The sequence below is a fragment of the Chiloscyllium plagiosum genome, unplaced genomic scaffold (assembly GCF_037043375.1).
Source record: "Chiloscyllium plagiosum isolate Xiang-an unplaced genomic scaffold, Cpla_swu_hap1 HiC_scaffold_6, whole genome shotgun sequence".
In the NCBI taxonomy this organism is placed as follows: Eukaryota; Metazoa; Chordata; class Chondrichthyes; order Orectolobiformes; family Hemiscylliidae; genus Chiloscyllium; species Chiloscyllium plagiosum.
Genome location: NW_028270144.1, coordinates 93,687,136 through 93,707,007, shown reverse-complemented (window position 1 = coordinate 93,707,007; position 19,872 = coordinate 93,687,136). Strand labels below are relative to the sequence as shown.

The 19,872-nt window shown below is 38.9% G+C and overlaps 1 protein-coding gene across 6 annotated transcripts in view; it reads left to right on the top strand.

Annotated features, from left to right (window-relative positions):
- Positions 1 to 19,872, top strand: part of LOC122550789 (heat shock protein 105 kDa-like) — a 90,984-nt gene that overhangs the window by 28,659 nt on the left and 42,453 nt on the right. For 4 of the 6 annotated variants that reach the window (XM_087988213.1, XM_043692047.2, XM_087988212.1 and 1 more), the window contains 5 exons: positions 1,011 to 1,133; positions 12,426 to 12,525; positions 12,616 to 12,749; positions 15,751 to 15,995; positions 16,379 to 16,607. In XM_087988213.1, the coding sequence (XP_087844339.1) occupies positions 1,011 to 1,133; positions 12,426 to 12,525; positions 12,616 to 12,749; positions 15,751 to 15,995; positions 16,379 to 16,607 (831 nt within the window). Of the gene's footprint in view, positions 1 to 1,010; positions 1,134 to 10,538; positions 10,674 to 11,561; positions 11,658 to 12,425; positions 12,526 to 12,615; positions 12,750 to 15,750; positions 15,996 to 16,378; positions 16,608 to 19,872 lie in introns of those variants that run through there. The other 2 variants (XM_087988216.1, XM_087988217.1) reach the window with 2 other exon arrangements.

Below are 19,872 nucleotides of genomic sequence, written 5' to 3'. Positions count from 1 at the left end.
AATACTCGTTTAGTATCTCCCCCATTTTCTGTGGCTCCACACAAAGGCCGCCTTGCTGATCTTTGAGGGGCCCTATTCTCTTCCAGTTAACCTTTTGTCCTTAATGTATTTGTAAAAACCCTTTGGATTCTCCTTAATTCCATTTGCCAAAGCTGTCTTAAGTTCCCTTTATGCCCTCATGATTTCCCTCTTGCCTATGCTCCTACTGTCTTTAAAACTATCTAAGGACTCAATCTTTCTTGTCTATACCTAACAAATGCTTCCTTTTTCTTAACCAAACCCTCAATTTCTTTAGTCATCAGCATTCCCTATACCTACCAGCCTTTTCTTTTACCCTAACAAGAATATACTATCTCTGGATTCTTGTTATCTGATTTCTGAAGGCTTCCCATTTTCCAGCCGTCACTTCACTTGCGAACGTCTGCCCCCAATCGGCTTTTGAAAGTTCTCGCCTAATACTGTCAAAATTGGCCTTTCTCCAGTATAGAACTTCAGCTTTGTGCTTGACAGATTTTATTTATTGTTCAAATTTTCTTTGTCCCAGCTTGGTTGGTCACAAAGCAAGTGGGATGAACGTAACATGAAAATTTTTACCTGATCTGATCTGAACCTCCCTGTATTTCTGGATTTAGGTCACTAGTTCATGAAATTCAAAGCCTCTAATTTCAGGCCCAGCATGATTTTAATCTTGTTTTCAGTCATTACATCAATAGTTGGCTGTAGCCTTCTTGGATCAAATAAACATAAAATGTTTGGGAGGTGAAGGAAAGCATCATCTCATTCTCTAGGGAGCTGGCATTGCTGATTAGATGTAAAAACTATAAATTGGGAAGATCAAGTAAGAAGATATTTGGATGATGGAATGATGCGCATTATCCATTTTCAGGAATTGTTATGAATAAGTTATGAGATGTGGATGATCTTTAATTACAGAAAAATGTTAGTGGCCATTTAAGCAAACTCATTTCAGCTCATTTGTTTTTATATAAAGCTTTTTTTTTTGTTTTTAGGTGATGTATATGGATAAAGAGCAGCATTTTAATATGGAACAGATCACAGCCATGCTCCTAACCAAACTAAAGGAAACAGCAGAGACCAATTTGAAAAAACCTGTATGTGACTGCGTTATTTCTGTAAGTATGTAGGCGCTAGAAATTGAAATAAGCTAATTAGCCTAAATTTTCAAGATTTGATTTGTATACCAGCTTCTGATCAATTTCTGGGTTACAAACCAAGGTGATGTATGTGGCAGGATGTCAATCATAAATTTCCAGAGGAGGCCAGTGAAAAAGCCACCTCTAATAGTGCAGCTAATTAGAGGTAGTGGGCAGCCTGAGGATTTCAAAGGGTCAGTGTGTCCAAACTGAAGGGAGACCTGTCAACCCTCTGTGTGTACTGTGCACTGCTGTGGAGAATGTAGAAGAGAGCAGCATAAGACTGAGGCTGTATGCCATGGATGGAACCAGCAGTCAATTCCGAATACTCAGTGCTATCAATAAATCTGTCTACAGGTGACAAAGATTTTGTGTATTTGTCTGTGATGCCCAAGGATTGTCAATTTTGTCCTTTTATCAAGTAACCATAGCTTATTAATATCCATGGTACTTGACTCTTTGGTTCCAACCTCTGAATGGGCTCTCATCTCTTGTGTTTAGCTAAGTTACAGATTTAGTTGGGGTCATGTATGTTGCTGGCACCTTCCAGAAGTGCTGATAAATGGCTTCCGCAGCTTGACTTTCTGCTTCTTGTGTGTGAATTGACATCTATGCATGCTTTCCACACAAAAGTTAGAAAAGGATAAATAGACCTTGTCAGGATATTTGTGGCAGGGTTTTTCAAATTTTTCTGGACTTCTCCATTGCATCAACAATGATATTATTATTAGATGTCTGTTTAACTTACTGGTTTTAGAACCTATTTATTAAATAGTTTTTGAACATGCCAAATTAATTTTGCAAGCTAAAGTAAGAGTAGCAGATCAGGATGCCAAACATCCAAAGGAAACTACTAAGGAATTGCAGCAGAGAATCGCCAAAATTAACACCAAACATAATAATGAATAAAGTAAAGCATTAAAGAGTGACATAACCAGCTCAAGATGATATCTGTCTTATCACCGAATCCCTACATCAAATCCATACTGACCCTTCAAAGAACATCTCATCCAGATCCACCTCTCCTACCCTGTCCTTATAACCCTGTGTTTTGCATCGCTAGTCCACTTAGCCTACACATCCCTGGACACTATGGGCAATTTAGCATGGCCAGTCCACCTAACTTGCACATTTTCGGATAAAGAATAGATAAAACAGATCTGAAACAAGCAAAAACAGAAATTGTTGGAAATTAAAGAACGGTCACAGGATTTTTTCTTTCCACAGATACTCCCAACACTTCCTGTTCTGGTGTGTTGCATCACATGGGAGTAAGGTTGAGGACATTATGGATGTTGTTACTGTAATATTCCAAAGTTTGCTTGACTTATGACTTATTTCTTGAACTCTGAAGAATTGCACATGTCATTCAGGTGACAGACGAAATTATAGACCATTTAGCTAAACATCTGTTAGCAGGAAATTGCAGCATCTGTAATTAAGGATAGAGTGCATGAACACCTTTTCAAAATTATTTACTGTTTAGTCAAACAGATTTATAAATGGTAGCTCCTGTCTAAAGAGCCTGATTGAATTCTTTTTGAAGAGGCAAACAGGGATATTTTATAGATATTATATAGAGACTTCTAGAAGGACAAAGCCATAGTGCAAGATAATGATACTGATTAAAAACCAAAGTCCAACATGGGAAAAAGAGTACACTAGAAAAAGAACCAGAATCGGAAAAAATGGTTTAAAAACAAACTGAATTAAACACTTTTTAACTGAATACATGCAGCATTTATAAGATGGGTGAATTGGTAGTTTTGATTTTGCTGTATGTAGACATTACAGAGATTTGGGGCCAGGTTTTGGCTTCTGAGATGGATAGTCAAGTCAGGAAACTTCCTAAATTGGTGGATCCACCATGGTAAAAAGTGCAGTGAATTGTGAGACTTCCCATAGGTGAAATACAGGAAGAATTTGTGCTTCCTAACTCCGGAACCAGAGCATAAACTATAAAGGATAGTTAAGACCCCTAGTCTTTATATTTCCCATTTTCAATCATTTCCCATGGCCGCTTTCCCATGGCTTCTTATTCACCCAGTATCCACTATGAGCAGGTCTCAGGATACATGCAGAAACTAAATCCAGTCGGCCCTTACTATACAGATCCCATTAATGAAACATAAAACTTTTAACTCTCCTGAATTGGTTAATCTCTAGGAAAAATTAATTTTAATTTACTATTGCTTAATCATCTGTTTAAGCTGTAAATCAAATGTGAATTGAGAAATCACTGCAGAGATATTTTAGCTTTTGAAACCCAGCCAAGCCTTCATAATAAGTAGTTCTTTGTTGACATATCCCTATTGAAACTGTTCAAACAGATGCAACATCAGCTGGCCTGTCATTAGAGCAGTGCGTCAGAGATTTACTGACAGTTGCAGCCAGTTAAACAGACCCTATCTGCTTCTCAGAACTTTTGTGTCTACTTTTTATAAATTTTTGGCACCCACACTGCAGGTTTAAGGTCCTTGCAGCAGCTAGAATCTTTTCCCTTATTGAAATCCTTTGTGATTTATACCACTGCCCACATTCCCTACCATAAAAAAAGGTGTGGTTTGTCTGAAAATGTTTGGACTTCTATAGCCACATCCCTGCTCCCATTTTTTAAATGGTCTACAAGTGTCCCTCTCTCCAAACCAGGAGGCCTGAAATCAAGTCCCACCTGCTCCAGAGGTGTGTCATAACATCTTTGAACAGGTTGATTAGAAAATGCATCTACAAGAATCTTCCTAATTCAATGCAAATCTGACCCTTGGTCGCAAGTTGAATCAGGCTGCAAACTAACGTTGCAAGAGCATTTGACATTTTGGAAAAATAGGAAAAAAGAAAACAAGATGGACTAGCCCATATAGAGGATGAAGTCAGAACTGAACAATGGCAAGAAACGATCTTGGCTTAGAAGAGCAGAATGTTGGGTGGAATTTCATATTCCTAATGGGTATCAAAACCCTCGCCACTTCTGTGTGGGTGACATGATTGAGTTATATACCAGTGTTCGGTCCACCCAGCAATTTAGGACACCAGTGTGTTACAACACGGGAAAACCCCTCTGCTAATTTAAACCAGCAACACAGAAAAGATTTACCCCTTGCTGTAATCTATTAAAATTTGAGAGGCAAAGAACTATCCCAGGGGTCACTATTTAGAGTAAAAATTAACAACCTTACTCTTCAAGTTCAACAGACAATATTAAAACCAACAACTATTTACAGCTCCTTTCTCTTAAACCTATATTTTACCTCCCACTTTACAATACTAGTCCAATAAAAAGTTCCGATTAAGATTTACAAAAAAATACAATTTTCAAAACCAGTCAGCTATCGAATCTTCTCTTTGTGTCTTCCTCTGCAGATTTTCCTGTCATCTTTTCAATATTCCGCTGCGCAAACTTCTTATAGACAGGTACCTTTTAGAACAGAGAGCTGTTCTGCTGGCAGTCTGTACTTGTTGGTGGCAAAGCAATTCTCTCCCTAACTGTTCAAATTATCTTGTTTTATACCCAAAATATCAATCGTTTCATTGGTTTTAATATTATCAAAATACTAAATTCAAATTTGATTGGATTCTGGTATCTTGGGGCATAATTTAAACTGGCCGAATTTAAATTTGTTTTTGTGTTTCGAAGCAACACAGCTGTACTATTGGTTTTGACCAAGTGTTACATTGTTACCTTGTTCAGAACATTGTGTACTGTGTCAGGCAGTCCTTGCTAGATTTTCAACTGTCTTAAAGGTACAGTACCTCTACACCTTCATAATAAGTGGTAGGCATTAATTATACAAAAGAGACGGTTTGCACCTTAATAGGTTGGGGACCAGCATTCTGGCAGGCAGGTTTGCTACTGCAACACAGCTGCGTTTAAACTAAATAGCGGGGGGGAGGGGACAAACGGGAAGTTTAAGAAGGAAATTGAAGGGAAAGTTAGAACAAGGGAAGTCAAGAAAGATAACGGTATCAATGAAGCAGAAAACTTCAAAAGTAATCATGCCATAAGGTTGATAGGAAGGGTGAGGGCAGTAACAAATTAAAAATATTATATATGAATGCTCGAAGTATTCGAAATAAGATGGATGAGCTTGAGGCTCTTTTTGAAATTGACAGCTACAATATTGTGGGGATAACTGAGATGTGGCTTCAAGTGGAAAGGGCCTGGGAAATGAATATTCAAGGCTATACGTGCTATTGTAAGGACAGATTGACGAGCAGAGGGGGTGGGGTGGTCCTGTTCGTAAGGGATGATATTCAGTCCCTTGCACGGGGAGACCTAGAATCAGGGGATGTAAAGTCAGTATGGATAGAGCTGAGAAATTCTAAGGGTAGAAAGACCCTCTTGGGAGTTATCTACAAGTCCCCAAACAGTAGTATGGATGTAGGGTGTAAGTTGAATCAGAAGCTGAAATTGGCCTGTCGCAAAGATGTTACTACAGTTGTTATGGGGGATTTCAACATGCAGGTAGACTGGGAGAATCAGGATGGTATTGGACCTCAAGAAAGAGACTTTGTGGAGTGCCTCCGAAATGGATTCTTAGAACAGCTGGTGCTGGAGCCTATCAGGGAGAAGGCAATTCTGGATCTGGTATTGTGCAACGAACCAGAATTGATCAGGGACCTCGAAGTGAAGGAGCCATTTGGAGGTAGTGACTATAATACAATAAGCTTCAATCTGCAATTTGAAAGGGAGAGGGTACAATCGGTAGTTGAATAAAGGGAACTATGGAGCTATGAGGGAGGAGCTGGCCAAAGTTCAATGGTGCAATACCTTAGCAGGGATGACAGCGGAGGAACAATGGCAGATATTTCTGTGTATAATGCAGAAGATACATGATCAGTTCATTCCAAAAAGGAAGAAAGATCCTATGAGGAGGCAGGGGTGGCCGTGGCTGACGAGGGAAGTTAAGAAACATATAAAGTCAAAAGAGAAAAACTATAACCTAGCAAAGATGAGTGGGAAAACGGAAGACTGGGAAGCTTTTAAAGAACAACAGAGGATTACTAAGAAGGAAATACACAGAGGAAAAAATGAGGTACGAAGGTAAACTGGCCAAAAATATAAAGGAGGATAGTAAAAGCTTTTTTAGGTATGTGAAAGGGAAAAAAAATGGTTCAGACTAAAATTGGGCCCTTGAAGACAGAAACAGGGGAATATATTACGGGGAACAAAGAAATAGCAGAAGAGTTGAATTGGTACTTCAGATCTGTGTTCACTGGGGAAGACACAAGCAATCTCCCTGAGGTAACAGTGGCTGAAGGACCTGAACTGAAGGGAATTTATATTTGCCAGGAATTGGTATTGGAGAGACTGTTGGGTCTGAAGGCTAATAAGTCCCCGGGGCCTGATGGTCTACATCCCAGGGTACTAAAGGAGGTGGCTCTAGAAATCGTGGATGCATTGGTGATTATTTTCCAGAGTTCAATAGATTCAGGATCAGTTCCTGAGGATTGGAGGGTGGCTAATGTTGTACCACTTTTTAAGAAAGGTGGGAGAGAGAAAGCAGGAAATTATAGACCAGTTGGTCTGATCTCCGTGGTGGGAAAGATGCTGGAGTCAATTATAAAGGATGAAATTACGACACATCTGGATAGCAGTAACAGGATAAGTCAGAGTCAGCATGGATTTATGAAGGGGAAATCAAGCTTGACTAATCTTCTTGAATTTTTTTGAGGATGTAATTCTAAAGATGGACAAGGGAGATCTAGTGGACGTAGTGTACCTGGACTTTCAGAAAGCCTTTGATAAAGTCCCACATAGGAGGTTAGTGAGCAAAATTAGGGCGCATGGTATTGGGGGCAAAGTACTGACTTGGACTGAAAATTGGTTGGCTGACAGGAAACAAAGAGTAGTGATAAACGGCTCTCTTTCGGAATGGCAGGCGGTGACCAGTGGGGTACCGCAGGGATCAGTGCTGGGACCGCAGCTTTTTACAATATATATTAATGATATAGAAGATGGTATTAGTAATAACATTAGCAAATTTCCTGATGATACTAAGCTGGGTGGCAGGTGAAATGTGAGGAGGATGTTAGGAGATTACAGGGTGACCTGGACAGGTTAGGTGAGTGGACAGATGCATGGCAGATGCAGTTTAATGTGGATAAATGTATGGTTATTCACTTTGGTGACAAGAACAGGAAGGCAGATTACTACCTAAATGGAGTCAAGTTAGGTAAAGGGGCAGTACAAAGAGATCTGGTTGTTCTTGTACACCAGTCAATGAAGGTAAGCATGCAGGTACAGCAGGTAGTGAAGAAAGCCAATAGCATGCTGGCCTTCATAACAAGAGGAATTGAGTATAGAAGCAAAGAAGTTCTCCTGCAGCTGTAGAGGGCCCTGGTGAGACCGCACCTGGAATATTGTGTGCAGTTCTGGTCTCCAAATTTGAGGAAAGACATTCTGGCTATTGAGGGAGTACAATATAGGTTCACAAGGTCAATTCCTGGAATGGCGGGACTATCTTATGTTGAAAGATTGGAGCGGCTGGGCTTGTATACCCTTGAGTTTAGAAGACTGAGAGGGGATCTGATTGAGACGTATAAGATTATTAAAGGATTGGACACTCTGGAGGCAGGAAACATGTTTCCGCTGATGGGTGAGTCCTGAGCCAGAGGACACAGCTTAAATATACGGGGTAGGCCATTTAGGACAGAGATGAGGAGAAACCTCTTCACCCAGAGAGTGGTGGGTGTGTGGAATGCTCTGCCCCAGAAGGCAGAATCCAGTCTCTGGATTCGTTTAAGAAAGAGTTGGATAGAGCTCTCAAGGATAGTGGAATGAAGGGTTATGGAGATAAGGCAGGACAAGGATATTGATTGAGGATTATCAGCCATGATCATAATGAATGGTGGTGCATGCTCAAGGGCAGAATGGCCTACTCCTGCACCTATTGTCTTAAGTCATGTATATCAAAAACTGCTGGTCATTCAGAGGGCTACAGCTCTCTGTTGTCAGCAGGAGCATCATGGAAAATCGTCACATCCACTCATGCTGCAGGGACTATGCCAGAGATTGTTGCTGGACCCCTGACTCTGGTCAGGTAGGGATGGAATGGGGATCATGTAGGTGACATTAGAGAAGGATTTAAAAAAGTAGAGGTCTTTCTGGTCCCACATTCCCTTAATGCTGTGCCTCTCAATTTGGGCAGAATGCCTGATGATGAGAAATCCCCAGTATTATCACTGCGCACCCCTAGTATGTTGGTAAACCCAAACTGAACAGACTTGATGGTTGTGAAAACAATGAAACTTCATTTAATTTGTGGGCTGTCAATATATTAAGGAAAGCTCAAGGATAATTGCTTTTAATTACCTCATTAACAAGCCTCATTCATATCCCACCATTGGCAGGCACATGGAGTTAGGTCCAGCGTTCCCTGTAATTTTTAGTTTCTACAGTAGAGCCTTCTGAGGTTCCATGCACAGCAGCAACATCCAGACCTAGAAGTCAGTGCTGCACTCTGTCAGCACCTGGATCGCTGTGCACGGAACATCGGAGTGGCTTCATATGCTTAGCAAAGCAACTTACAGGGAACATTGGTTAGATTGTAGATCCACTTTGACTTGATTAAATTACATAACAATTCTCAGGTTAATGGTCCACTGCAAATCCTGTTTCTATGCTTGTAGGATAGGTCTGAGCTTTCAAGTAAAGTAACCAATATAGGATTGTGCTCTGTTCAAGATTTTTCTAACTCAGGGCTGCTTGGTTTTTATGTGTGTACATGCATGTGTAGCATTCTTCATCCCTCAGATTTCAATGAACACAGACTCAGGGACAGATGGGTACAGTTCCTTGTATATTGCACTAGCTACCATAAAGCAAATATAATTTTTCGCTGTTAGTAAGCTGTTGAATGGATTAGTGAATGGGCAGAGTGGGTAGAACGACAGGAATGAGACTTAGCAAGCAGATAGGTGGCAAGGTAATCTGTCAGTTGATGATTAATCAGATGGTCTGCAGAATTAGTTGTGGGGGGAGGAAATCACCGTGGCAATTGGCTGTCAGCTCTTGAGTAACCTAGTTGGACGAGGTTTCATCTGCTCAATATTTAACTACTCTGTTAAATACATTGGAACTTTACAATGTCTCCAATATTAACTCAGAATTGGAGGCCTTTTAGTGGATCCAAGGCAGCAGAGAAATTGCCCATTTGGAGACTGGAAGATTCAGACTACAAGCATTTATTATTACTAATAAGATTTGGTATACAGAACAACCTCGATTATCCAAATGAGGCGGTTGAGGAGTGTTTTTGTTCGGATAATGGGTAGCGATTTTAGGGGACCTTGAGCTCTAGTTTGGATAATCCAAAATTTGGATAATTGATGTTTGGATAATCAAAGTTGTTCTGTATATAGTTATTTCGATTTGTCATAGTGGAATAATTTGTTTCATGGTTTGCTAAGACATGATTTCTTGTTTAACTGATTAACTTCTAGCATTTTATAAAAGCTTTCGAAAGGCACCAAAAGATGCTCTAAAATAATGTCAGAATTGACATTAAGCTTAAAATTTGATAGAGTAGTTGGGATGAAAATCAAAATGTATAAAATGAAAGAGGTAAAGGGATATTATGGCACACTTTAACTCACTACCACATATAGGTCCTCTTGCTGTGCAAGTATTAGGTGGCCATGTTGAGTTTTCATGCAGCCATTTATTTTGTTTTAAAAAGCAGATCTTTCATAATTATGCAAATTTATTTCTTAAACCATTCCAGACTTAGCTGATTTGTAACTTGTAGCACCGTTTGAAAATCCTATTAGGTGTGTTTTCTTTGCTTCAGGATTATAACCATGTACATATCTTCTTCACTTGCATTTTGTAATCGAGTTCGGTTCCACGGCTCAATAGCATTACACTTATTTTTTTTAAACGCAAATGTCTAGATCTGTATGTTTTTACTTATATAAACATAGTAAGCTCGTACTTTTAGGTTGATTCTGCCAAAAGACAGATAAAAGGACACTTTTATCATAACCGTTTGAAAATACAGATGTATTTATATCTACTGCGTTGGCATTTCTGCTGTCTCTTAACTCAAAAAAAAAAATCAGTAAGGTTGATCAAATAAGAATTCCCTTCTGCAATCTGTGCTGACTGTTCATTATATTTTCATTTCTAGATGTTCAAATATTCTGTACTTAAGTAGGGCTTCCACTGTTTTGCCTACCACTAATGTTGAGCTGACTGGTCTATAATTCTGTCCTCTTCCATAAAAATAAGTATTAACTTCGCTATTTGCCAGTCCTCTGGCCCCTTTTTCTAATGAGTTATTAAATGTGTGTAGTAATTTAATTAGCCATAATCCACAAAGGACCACAGGCATCTCTCTTTCTCTCCATTATAGAGGGACAATTGGTTATATACAGCTTGAGAGGCACCACTCTACAAGCGTGGGGCAAGGTGAGGAGGCAGGCCTCCATGAACCATCAGTCGGCGCAGGGGATTGAACCCATGTCATTGGCATCATTCTGCATCGCACTCTAGCCAACTGAACTAACCGACTTTCTCTGGTATCTCTTCCATAGATGCTTTTAAAATGTATGGATGCAATCCATCTGGATTAGGGGCATTATCCTTTTTTGAGATTGTTTGATTTAGATTATTCAAATGTACCCTTTTATAAATTTTAAATACACATTGCTCTTTTCACCTGTTCCAGCTCATTTCTAAGTAACAAAGTAAATTAATTGTTTAATTTTGTTTACTGTGGCTTAATCCTTTTTGTCCCCTATAATGGCCTTTATTCTTTTAACATGTTTTTTATTGCGCTGCCTGTAAAATAATTGCTATTTTGTTTCCTGTTCATTGAAAATTTAATTTCACAGTTCTTATTCACCTTCCTAATTTTATTTTCCTTTTGACTTCTAAACTCATTGTCACTGCTACCGAGATGGCTGCAATCATCTGCCCCAGCGATGGAAAGGTGGACTGTTGGTGGACCTGAATGATGTCATCTTCCTGCCTTTACTGGAATTGAGTTCTGTCTGAAGATGACAAGGTCCATCTTCCCACCAGCAATTGTGGCATCTATGTGGTCAGTTAGTGACCACATAAGAGCCTTATTCCACCTATCTGCAATTATTTCAGCTAGAGGAGGGATAAGAAAGATGGTTCCGTGCAAGCAGTTAGCCACTGTCAGCAAACTGTCACTTTGGTTGTGACAGAGCTGGGGTGGAGGAGACATTCAGATCAAGGAACTGGACCCGGGACAGGACAATGGTTTCTAGAGACCATGCCAGCCAGTGCCTCCCAACAACCCTCGTCTCATGAGATCTCACCTGCCAAGCAGCACTTGCCTTTCCCATAAGTACCTTTCCAGGAGATAGTCCTCCATCTTGGCTGGGGTTTATTGTGCCAGCAGCAGCCACATCACCCACCACTGTGCAGTTTTGGAGCTGCGGGGATCTCTGATTGTCTGGGAGATCTTCGTCGCTAGGACTCCTTTTAATACAGGCTCCATTTCTGCAGTTGGCAACCAATCACCTTTATCTGCTGTAAGTTTCCTTCATCCTAACTTTCAAAAACAGGAAGCTGCCATTTGATGTTTCATAATGTTTGGACTTCTCTCCTCTAGTTCATTCTTCATCATTTGATCCAAACACATATCTTCTTTTGGTCTTTTTATATAGTATGTTGGAAAGATTTCTTGGGCATGTTGCAGTGAGTTTATGCAGTCATTTGTGCTACTTTAAAAATTTAATGTGAGAAGCCAGGTTCCCCTAAGAACAAAACATGCCATTAACTAATTAACCACTGTTGAGTTTCCACTAATGCTAATTGTGCCTGCTGGCAGATTTTTGAGAAGGTTCTTAAAATGAAACCTTTTTAAGATACAAGGATGAGGCAAGTTTTAATCTTTAAAAATTAATTTCTGGAGAAGCTTTGCATATTTGAATATATTTGGTTCTGTTTACGTTTTTCGTGACATGTCAGTGCACTTACTGTAAATGATTTTTTTGGGAATATATCCAATTTCAACTGTTAATAAATGTGTACCAGGTTATCACTGTTGATTATATTTAATGTATAATCTTGATTCAGAATTTCAATCTGATTGCATTGGTTCATGAAAGTTTTAAGTTGAGGAGGGTGCATATGAGTCCGAGTAGAAATGCTATCTTACAAATAGCATTTCTGAAAACTAGCATAATTTGCGATCAGATCTCTGTACAGAGAACAAAAAGAAAAATAATACTGTTGAAGAAACAATGTATTGAATGGCAAGGCAACTTCATACCACATTAAAACATTTCTTTTCGTAGGTACCTGCATTTTTCACCAATGCTGAAAGGAGTTCTGTGCTAAATGCTGCTTATATTGCAGGCTTGAATTGTTTAAGACTGATGAATGATACCACTGCAGGTATGATGTAGAATCAGATTTTTTTTCTTCATAAATAAAGTTTATTTTACAAACATAAATGGTTTTAATTGTCTACCTTTAATATTTTAGCATCTCTAGCGTATGGAATCTACAAGCCAGATTTACCAGTCCCTGAAGAAAAGCCAAAGATTGTTGTATTTGCAGATATGGGTCATTCAGCATTCCAAGTTTGCATCTGTGCTTTCAATAAGGGGACTCTTAAGGTAATTATTTTGTGTTGTTCTTTTATGAAAATGCAGCTAAGAAAATCTTGCAATATTCTGACTATCTTTTGAAGTTTATTGCAGACATATCCTTTTTTATTACTTTTTGACAAGCTGCTTCTGAAAACTTATTAGTTTCCAGCTTCTATTGCATACTTTTGCATAAGAAAAATGTGACTTGGGAGCAGGAATAGAATATTTGACTCCTTGAACCTGCTCCACCTTTTCAGTAAGATAAGAGTTGATCTGACTATGGTGTCAACTCTCACTTTCCCATCATTCCCCCATAACCCCAGATTCCTTCTGTCTTTCAAACATCTATTTAAATCTATCTTGAATATATTCAGTGAACCAGATCCTACTGCTTGTTGAGGAAAAATATTCCATAGGCTAATGAAACTTTGAAAGGAAAAACATTCTTCTCTTCATCCTAAAGGTAAACTTCTTATTGTTTAAACTGTCTACTCTATATCTAGTCTCCCACAGGAGGAATTTTGCTCCTGGTATTCACCCTACTAAGCCCCCTGAGAAGTTTAATTTTGAATTCCCATTGTTGCTTTCATTTGAGATAATTTGTCTCAAGTATTTTTTGTTTTTGATATTGATTAATATTAATTTTGTATGAAGCTCATAAAATACCCTACTGTTCTTTAGTTACTTGATTATAAGCTAGATAAAGGTCTCTTATTTGGCTGAGATTTTCAAAATTTGAATTGATGCATGACAAAGATATTATAATGTGCAGAAAGAGGCCACTCAGCTCACTCACTTATTTGAGTTTCTATCTAACTGCACTCCTCCAAGTTTATTCCTCAATTCTGTTCTCGCTCTACATTTTAGCTTCTTGGTAAATGCTTTTATTTAGTTTGCCTCAACTACTCCTGTGATTGCGCATCTTGCCAGTCTCTGGATAAGGTACAATGTTCTTTTTAAGTTGCGTTGCAATCTGAAATTTCCCACACAGGCTGCATACAAGCTGCCCTCTTTAGGTTACTATGCATGCATGGTAGCAGAAAAAACGTAAAAAGCCTTGCACTTAAGTCACTTAAGCCTGAGATTGGACATTGTCTAATAATGATATCAACTGGTATTATAAAACACTTACCATTATCATCTGCAATGTTTTGTGGTGATTTTCAGATGCTTGACAGTCCTGCTGCTTTCATAAGAAGATTCATAGTCAGTCCCTGAAGAGATTTATGATCTCTTTACAGCTTTTGAGTCTTTCAAATCTATGCACCATGATGCTGACAGCCAAATGTCAAAGAGGCAGAAAATCAGTGTTTCAACTCTAAACATGCCCCAGTGAAGAGACTATTTCAAATTCAGCTCATGACTAACTTGGAAAATTTTCATTCAATCTAACTCAGTTCTAGAACAATGGTATCACATGAAATTAACCAAATTAATCACCTGTGTCTGTACTACTGGGTTCAAATGATCGTCATTTGCCAAGACTAATTTCACAAAAAATGATACTCAAATATGTAGCCTCCTGGAGCTTTCCTTGCTTGAAAGAATGACCCAAAGTTACAACTCAAAGGCAGCATTCCAGCAGCTTGAGATTGACGCCAAAACATATTTGGAAATTGAAGGATGTGTGGGAGGAAGAGAAAGGGCAAAAAAAATATAAGATGCTGATCATCATCACACAGATTTGGTTTTTGAAGCCACAAGGACCATCTGTAGACCAGAGCTAGTAAACATTCTGTAGAAAGTCATATATTCTTTTGGAAATTTAGACTAGCTTGGCAGAGTAGAGAAGGACACAGACCTTGCTGTGCATTCTTCTGGATGGCTGAGACTGCTTTAACCTTGGGACAACCTATAATGAGGTTGGCTTGGCCTGGTGTCACGGCCTTCAATGTTTGTGCTGAGGACAGAAAGTCCTATATTGGCACCTCCCATCTACTTGAATCTCCAGTACCATGCTGAAAAAGGCAGTTCTGATCTTTCCTTGTTTACCATGTGCAGGACAAATATCAGAAACTGTAGGGCAGCTTCAGACTCACTGTGTGCTTTGAAGAGTACTGTGGCATTTCAAAGATGACCTGGCTTCCAGGGATGCTAGAGTTTCAGCAGACTTCCACTGAGTAGCAAGTTGTTCCAGGAATGACACTGGTAAGATAGGCTAGAGATTGGTGTGAGAGAGATGCCAAATGGGCATGCTAATAAGGCAAATTTGATTTAAATAGGATGAGAAAACCCACCAGGCCTCACCTTGAAAAACCTTCCAAAAAAAACTCGATGCATTTTGGATTAGCCAGAAGAGCATAAGTATCAGCTGCAAGTTGCTGTACAGTACTCTTATCTGTTTTGGAAGAAATAGAAATTATCTGGTGCAAACCATTGTTAAATATTCTAGTTCTTGCCAATTTTGAATGAGCTTTGAATTGAAAACATTTTATATAAAAGAATCAGCACTGGTCTTAAGTACTTACTGATAAGGTAATGGGTGGATTAATCTTGTAACATTTAGGTAATATGCCAAATGTTCAGTCTTCCGGATGCACTGCTGCCTCACAGCGCCAGAGACCCGGGTTCAATTCCCGCCTCAGTCGACTGACTGTGTGGAGTTTGCACATTCTCCCCGTGTCTGCGTGGGTTTCCTCTGGGTGCTCCGGTTTCCTCCCACAGTCCAAAGATGTGCAGGTCAGGTGAATTGCCATGCTAAATTGCCCGTAGTGTTAGGTAAGGGGTAGATGTAGGGGTATGGGTGGGTTACGCTTCGGCGGGTCGGTGTGGACTTGTTGGGCCGAAGGGCCTGTTTCCACACTGTAATGTAATGTAATCTAATCTAATTTTACTGGTCAAGCAGCTTGATTGTTATCTTAAGTAAAGGGATGTGGAAAATACTATCCAAGCATTTGATATGATGCACAAAGATTTTAAAGTCATTCCTGACCTGAAAAGCATTCGAGAAAGTTTTTCTGAAAACTCTATATTTGTAAAATTACCAAAGTTCAGAAGTAAGCTAAATTCCATTTATTTTTTCATTAAGGTACTTGCAACTGCTTTTGATCCACAACTAGGAGGCCAAGATTTTGACGAAGTATTAGTTGAGTATTTTTGTACTGAATTCAAAAAGAGGTACAATTTAAATGTAAAGTCTAAAATCCGAGCCTTATTGCGGCTGTATCAAGAGTGTGAGAAGCTGAAGAAACTCATGAGTGCCAACTCCATGGATATTCCTTTGAACATTGAGTGCTTCATGAATGACCTGGATGTAACTGGAAAGATGAATCGGTAAGTGCAAAGTAAATTAATTAAAATATTGTACAGCATGTGTGTACAGTTTAAAGTATTATGAACTAGCATACCCCAGTGGAACATTATCATTGTGTTGCTTTCATTCTCTAAACCAGCTACCTAAGACCACTGCCTAGCCACCTATAGCCACTAATTATTAAACCAGAGATGTTATTCATTTACTGTACTCTGAAAAAGGAAGGCACTGTACTTTGTTAATGAGACTAGCTTATTAGTGTAGAAGAGACTTGTAATATTTATCTTTTAAGTTTTAGATTTCACTTTCAAAAATTCTACATGCACAATCTATTATATGCATTCCTTTAAAAGTTGATTTTTGTTTTAAATGATCAGTAGCCCATCAATCTGTTTTCCTCCAGAACTCACTTTGAAGAGTTATCTGCACACCTGCTGCAGAGAGTGGAGAGACCTCTGCAGTCAGTTATGGAACAAACACAACTCAAACTTGGAGATATTAATGCCGTTGAGATCATTGGAGGGTCCACACGTATTCCTGCAGTCAAAGAAAGGATAGCAAATTTTTTTGAAAAGGCTGTCAGCACTACACTCAATGCTGATGAAGCAGTGGCCAGAGGCTGTGCTTTGCAGGTAAAACTTCGATTAAAATACTTATAAGCTTGTTCACTGCAGATTGTCTGCTTGAATTCTAAACAATAAAAATAATTAGAAACTGCAACAAAATCTTCTTAATCTGGCAAGAGTATTTTGCTGAAAAATGTGTTGCTGGAAAAGCGCAGCAGGTCAGGCAGCATCAAAAGAGCAGGAGAATCAACATTTCGGGCATAAGCCCTTCAGGAAGGAATGAAGAAGGGCTTATGCCCGAAACGTCGATTCTCCTGCTCCTTTGATGCTGCCTGACCTGCTGCACTTTTCCAGCAACACATCTTTCAGCTCTGATCTCCAGCATCTGCAGTCCTCACTTTCTCCAAGAGTATTTTGCTCTTAAACAAATATACTAGGAATTTAAGGGAACAGCTTCAGCCTTCAACTTTGATTATTTTATTTAATAACCTTGGTCTATTTATCCTATAAGTATATGTAATATGTATTAAATTGATTTTGTGGACCAGGAAAGGGAAATGGGCTATTTCATTTTATTATTTGAATAATAATATTTGAATTAAGAGTCAGTAAATGATATATTCTTGACTGTTACTTCTTATGGCTAAACATAACAAAAAACTAAAATATATTCTCGATAAGCAAGGTTTGGTGCATAAGCAGGAATGTAGTGTAATCAGATCAGCCACAACCCTAATGATGGAATGGGCTCAAGGGGCTAAATGCCTAACACTCTTTCTAATTGGTATGTTCGTAGCTGGATAAATTTGTTTATCCAAATACTGTACCTTAAAAGATGTTTATCTCCACAGTTACCCAGAATGTTCTTGGATTGGATAAGGGTTGAAAGCATAAGAATAGGAATAGACCATTAGGCCTGTTAAGATTGCCCACCATTCAATACAATCATGAATGGCCAAACATTTCAATGCGTTTTTACTCACCCGATCCCCATAATCCTGTAAGCCACTGGTGATCAGAAATCTATTAATCGCTACCTTAAACATACTCAAAAACTGACAGCTGTCTCTGGTAGAGAATTCCAAAAGTTCATAACCCTCTGAGTAAAATCATTTCTTCTCTCGTCCTCCCATGCTTCAAAACTGTGTTTCCTGATTTTGACTCCCCAACTGGGGTAAATATCTTGCCTGCATTTACCCCATATGTCCTTTTTAAGTAAATTGGATGTTTCAAAGAGATCATTGCTCATTCTTCGAAACTCCAGGTTGCATTTTACCCAATCTGTCTTAATTGCACAATCCCACCTTCCCAGGAATAAGTCTAGTGAACCTTCATAGCACTTTCTCTATGGCAATAATATCTTCTGTAAGACAAGGAGACCAAAACTGCACATGATACTCCAGATGTTGTTTAACCAAGTAATTGCAGCAAGTCTTCCCTACTCCTTTGCTAAAATAGTCTTGCACTAAAGGCTAACATTCTGTTAGGTTCCTGGTAGCTTACTACACCTTCATGTTAGCCCTCAGTGACTTACTGACAAGGACACCTCTGTCCCTTTTGTACATCTACAGTTTCAATGTCTTATCATTTAAGAAATATTCCTCACCACTGTTCTTCCTACCAAAATGAATAGTCTCACATTTTTCTACATTATATTCTATCTGTCAAGTTGTTGCTCATTCAGTAAGCTTAACCAAATCCTCCTGGAGCCAATTCATATCTTTCCCACAACATATTCCCACTTATCTTTGTATTGTCAACAAATTTGGGAATATTACAATTAGTCCCCACTTCCAAATCATTGATACATATTGTGGACAGCTGACAGCCAAGTACTATACATTGTGGTACACTATCAATCACAATCTGCCAGCATGAGAGAGACCCACTAATTCCCATTCTCGGGTTGGCTAGTAAATAGAAAACATTAATCCATGCCTATATTTATTTCCTGTCCCATATGCTTTAATTTTTTTAACCAACTTCCTAGGGCAAGAAGGAGGATGTTGCAGAATTTAAGTGTACTACGTCCATTGGCTCTTCTTTATACATTTGATTAATAGCATCTTCAAATCAAAACTCCAACCTTGTCAAACACGATTTCCTATTTTCAAATCCACGCTGACTGTGCTCAACAGATCATTGTCAACCAGCTACCTACTTATCCTATCCTTTGTAATAGATTCTACCTGAACAGTTTCTTGGTCCTCCTCTTGTATATTCTCTAAACTCCCCAATTCTCAGGATTACTGCACTGTCTGGCCACTTCATAGGCCTTGTCTTTGAATCAAATGGAATCTTGAAATTTCTTTTTTAATTATGGTTAAATGACCTCTTTGCGTTTGTGCACCTTGAAGGAATAAATAATTGCTGTAAGCCATTCTTTAAAAACTGTTAATTTACAGTCATGCTTTTTTAATGTATTTTCCCAATCCACCTCAATGAATTTGTGCCTTATGTCATCATAGGTTCCCTTTATTCAAATTAATCACCCTTGCTTCAGAATTAACTACCTCACTTTTAAGAAATCTCCATTCCAAGAAGCATCCTTCCATTGCTACTATTTGTCTTCTATGACCAAACCAGTTTTGTATCCATCTAGCCAGTTCATCCCTGATCCCATGAGACTGTACTTTCTGTACCAGCCTGCCATGACGTACCTTATCAGATGTCTTACTGAAGTCCATGTAGACAATAGCCACTGCCCTTCCCTCAATCATTCTTGTCACCTCCCCAAAAAACTCAGTCAAGTTGGTGAGACATAATCTTCACCATACAAACTCATGCTGCCTATCACTAATGAGTCCATTCACTTCCAAATATGAATAAATCTTGTCTCAATATCTTATCCAACAGCATCCCCACCTCTGATGTTTGGTTCAGCAGCATGTAATTATGTACATTATCTCTGTTTCTCTCCTCATACAGAAGAACAACATTGGCCGTTTTCTGGTCCTTTAGAACCTTGCCCGAGGCCTAAGAGGATGCAAAGATACCTGTCCAGACCCCAGTTATTTCCTCCCTTGCCTTCTTACTTTCTCTATATTCTTCAAGAATTTTGTCAGTTTTAAGTTGCCTAGACCTTGGGTATGCATTTTTTTTGCCTAAGCTGATAATTTACCCCATACCAGGTCCAGGATAGTGCCCTTCCTCACGGCACTATCCACATACTGTTTTTAAAAATCCTCCTGGACGCACCTAACATGCAAGCAGTTCATATAAAGAAGCATGTTTAAAGTCAGATCACGGGAACAAAATGAGCAGTTTTATTGTTTTATTTCAAAGATTAATTTTGCAGAAATTCCAAGACTGATGAAGATAAATGAAAGAA